The sequence below is a fragment of the Mandrillus leucophaeus genome, unplaced genomic scaffold (genome assembly GCF_000951045.1).
Source record: "Mandrillus leucophaeus isolate KB7577 unplaced genomic scaffold, Mleu.le_1.0 Scaffold596, whole genome shotgun sequence".
Classification (NCBI taxonomy): Eukaryota; Metazoa; Chordata; class Mammalia; order Primates; family Cercopithecidae; genus Mandrillus; species Mandrillus leucophaeus.
In genome coordinates this window covers 1,590,500-1,594,262 of record NW_012106430.1, presented here as the reverse complement: position 1 = coordinate 1,594,262, position 3,763 = coordinate 1,590,500, and the positions used below count along the sequence as shown (strand labels likewise).

General features: G+C 46.5%; 1 protein-coding gene across 1 annotated transcript in view; it reads left to right on the top strand.

The window, feature by feature from the left end:
- The window catches only part of NPAS3 (neuronal PAS domain protein 3), a gene marked incomplete at its 5' end in the record, with an annotated part of 876,143 nt that continues 872,380 nt past the window's right edge, over window positions 1–3,763 (top strand). Inside the window, one exon of the mRNA XM_011999525.1 lies at window positions 1–56. Coding sequence (XP_011854915.1) covers window positions 1–56 — 56 coding nt within the window. The remainder of the gene's footprint in view (window positions 57–3,763) is intronic.

The window sequence follows — 3,763 nt, the reverse complement described above, 5'->3', positions numbered from 1 at the left end:
GCCGCGGCCAACGGCACCCCGCAGAACGTCCAGGGCATCACCTCCTACCAGCAGCGGTGAGTAGTCCCGCCTGGACTGGGATAGTGCCCCCGCCCCGGGGTGCTTGGGTGGGACTCACTTTGCCTCCTGTTTTGTGTCTTACAACACACATGCACATTGCCAGGGCTCACTTTGCCTGCCCCTCGTTCTACAGATGAGGAAGAAAAACACACTTCACTTTGGTGGATTGAAAAGCACTCCAGTGCGCTGGCGAAGTGAAATCATCCTTTGCCCTTTGCCTGGCCCCCAAATCCAGAGCCTCAGCCCCGAGTAGCGGAGGAGTTGCAGCGAAGTCTGAGACGCCGCACAAGGTGCTTTTGCAAAGTTTAGGATCCTCATCCCTTTCCAGTGGAATTTTCTCAATGCCCCAGCCGGATGCGGACCCGCGCAGACGGACAGCTAGGGGGGCAATTGATCACTGGAGGCTGATTGATCATTTGTTTCCAAACAGAATAGGAACGATTTTCACGTGTAGCTGTAGACTTGGAATTCTACATAACAGTGTTATCATGTCACCTGTTACTACAGGGAAATACAGCATGAAATCCGAGTCTCCTCGGCGCTGTTAAGTATTCATCTTAAACGCATTATAATGCAAATGCCTAAGATTCAGGAATACAAGTTAGGAAGCAAATTTTACAAAGTCAGGGTAGGTGGTGAGAAGGAAGTTTTAAAGCATTATTTGTTTGTATTTCTCTTAAAAGTATTTATAGATTTTTCTTAAAAATTATGTATTTGACATTGAAATAGTAATTTGATTCAATTAGGAAAGAACGGGAAAGCAATTTACCACCACCAACAGCTTTAGAACCCTGAAGTTTTTCCTGAGGACAACTTTTGATGTTCCAAGATTTTACTGAAAATGTAATCCACAAAAATGCGCTGAGAAAAACTAACAATGTACTGTGAAAGGTAAACTCCCCATTTGTGGGGCTTGGTTTTATAAAAGATGGAAGAAAAAAGAGCACATGAAAGTGTGAAATTAAATATTTGTGTTTCCCAGATTGCACACGATTAAACATCTGAGAGATTTGCCAATGGCATTTAACTTAAAATATACACAATGCATAATTCAAATAACAGTTCCTATTTTTACCTTGTATTTCAAACTTCATTGATTTGAGAACCTTTGATTTGAACCAACAGTATTTAAACTGAAAAGGTTAAGATAATCTATCACTGCCATATTTTGTTCCTTCCAACCAATGGCCCAGTGACCAGAGCAGATTTTGCATAACACATTGAGTGTTTTCCAAGTTGATGCCCAGTATTCCAAATATTCTGTAGAAGCCTTCATTATATGCTCTGTGTACTGCCTGAAGTTTTTTTCTTTCTTTTTTTTTTAAAGAGTTTGGAAAATAACTCAAAAAGGGGTTATTCCTTGTCAAAGAGATTTTTGATTTAAATTATTTTAGTCTTGTTTTACTTCAGTGATTACAGAAACCTTTAATACAAAAGATCTGGGTCTCTTTCAAACATAAAAGACTAGAAAAGAATGAGATTTTTCCTTTTCATGGTTCAGGTATGTTTTTTTTGTCACTTATACAACATTTAAATGACAATAGAATCTGGCGGTCACTTTAACTAGGAAGTGCAGGCAATGGTCACAGTAGTATGGTCTGTGAAGTAGGGAGTCAAGGGTGAGAAGTGTCAGATGGCCTTTGGAAGATTTCAGGGACCTCCGGGAACTTGAGCTAACCTATACCATATAAATTGAGCATAAAGGGGTGGGGGTTTAGGAATTTTCTGCCATCAGGTTTGCTCTGAGTGTTGTTATCCCTTACCATAAAGATCACCTCAGAGACAATTTTCCCTCAAGGCAGGAGCACCAGGGGCAGTCCCCTACAGTTTGCCACCTCAACACTGAGAGCTGCATTGGTGCTTTCCACTTTCAACTCTGAATTTGGGTCCCTTATGAAGTCTCTGAATTCCACTGCAGTTCTAAAGACTAAGGCTTTTTTTTTTTCCTAGCATCTCTAAACTTTAGCTTTTGGGGTGCATTATTCCCTCCTTCGATTTTTGTGTTATATTGACAGAAGAGAAGATGATAGCTGTGAAAAATGTAGACTTCTTTGATTTTGTTGCTAAGACATGATGACACCTGTTACTGTCTTTTAGTTAAAATAGGGGGAGGGGGGCGGAGAGTGAGCCGTGTAGGGCAAGGTCATTGGTAGGTGTTGGAGGCAGGGTCTGAGCCAGGAGTCCCCTGTCCTCTGGCACCTCAACAGGATTGTGGGGTTCTGAGGGACAGACTTAGTTTCCGCTTGGATTTGTTTCCATCTGGATTTGTTAAGTGAATGGTGACATATCATTTTACCAAAAAATTATTTTTAAGTACTTTTGAGGAGTCCGCCGCGGGAGTGACAGGAGTGGGGGTTTTTCAAGCAAAGAGTGGCCTGTTGGGAGACTACAAGCTTCTCTTATTTGTCATCTTGGGGCAGAAACCCCCTAGACTGGGTGTCCTGGAGCCAACACTTTGAACTGGCAACTTTTTCCCTTCTCTGCCAGCCCATGTATATCTTGTCCATAACACTCTCCACTCCAGTTCATTTCTCATTCTCTCCTACCTGTAGAGTGTACTCCAAAGAGAACTTAAAACACCATCATGCAGATTAAACACCTCTACCACGAAAAACATTTATGTGTTCGTTGGAAGTTTCCAACTCCCAGCCCTACTTTACTGGAGTCGTAGAGACTGAATGGAGGACCCCTTTTCAGGTCTTAATTTTTTTTCGTAAGTTTAAAGTCAAATGCAGAACCTCACACAGGACTGATGTTTTCCATCAGGCGCTTTCATTCATTCAAAGTGGAAATGCTTTGGGAGTCCTTTCTACTTGCCTGGTTGACACATGACTGACCCAAGTCTCTGCGTAAAAAGCCGTCCACACGCTTCTGATTGGTTTAGTGGAGAAAACTCACTGACCAGGGTCTACCCAGGTAACAGGATTCTAGCGCGGGCCCTGGACTGAGTAGCCAGCCTTTCTCTAGGCCTTGCTGAACTGTCACACCGGGGTGCGGCTGGGCTAGATCCCAGAGGGCGCAGTCCGGTCCCAGGTCCCAGGACCCGAGTCGGGAGGGGCTTCCATATGTGAGTTTAAAGGCGCGGGGATTCACCTGTGAACCCTGGGGTCTGCAGTCCTGTACGTCCGTGACTGATGCAGATGCTCCGGCTTTGGGAACGCTGCTGAGAGCCCCAGAGCCACAAGGTGCTTGTGCTGTTGCTGCGCCGCCCACGGGGCTCTTGGGCCAGCGCACCCCCCACCCGCATTGATTTCCGCTGCCCCCAAGGAGCTCCCGGGACTGTGTCCTGCCCCAGCTCGCTCCCGTGGCCTCCCAGTTCCTTTTGCTGTTTCTTTCTTTCTTCCTGGCTGCAATACTCCAGAGAAGGGAAGTGTTTGAAACTGCAACTGAGTGGCGTTGTTGCGCCGGCAGCCGAGCCTTCCAGTCCCCCAACGAGAGCGAGAGAGAGAGAGCGAGCGAGCGAGCGAGAGAAATTGAGAGAGAGAGAGAGAGAGAGAGAGAGAGAGAGAGAGAGAGAGAAGGGGGGGTGTGTGTGTCTGCGTGCGAGAGAGCGCTCTGGAGCAAAGCAGCTGGAAAATGCCCAGAAATACTTTCACAGCGGTCAAGCTGGAACCCCCTGCGTGTCCTCCCCTTCCCCGCTCCTCCCGGCCTAGACCCCGCGCCCCCCGCCGGGAGGGTGTGCGCCCCACCTGCCACCGGGTGG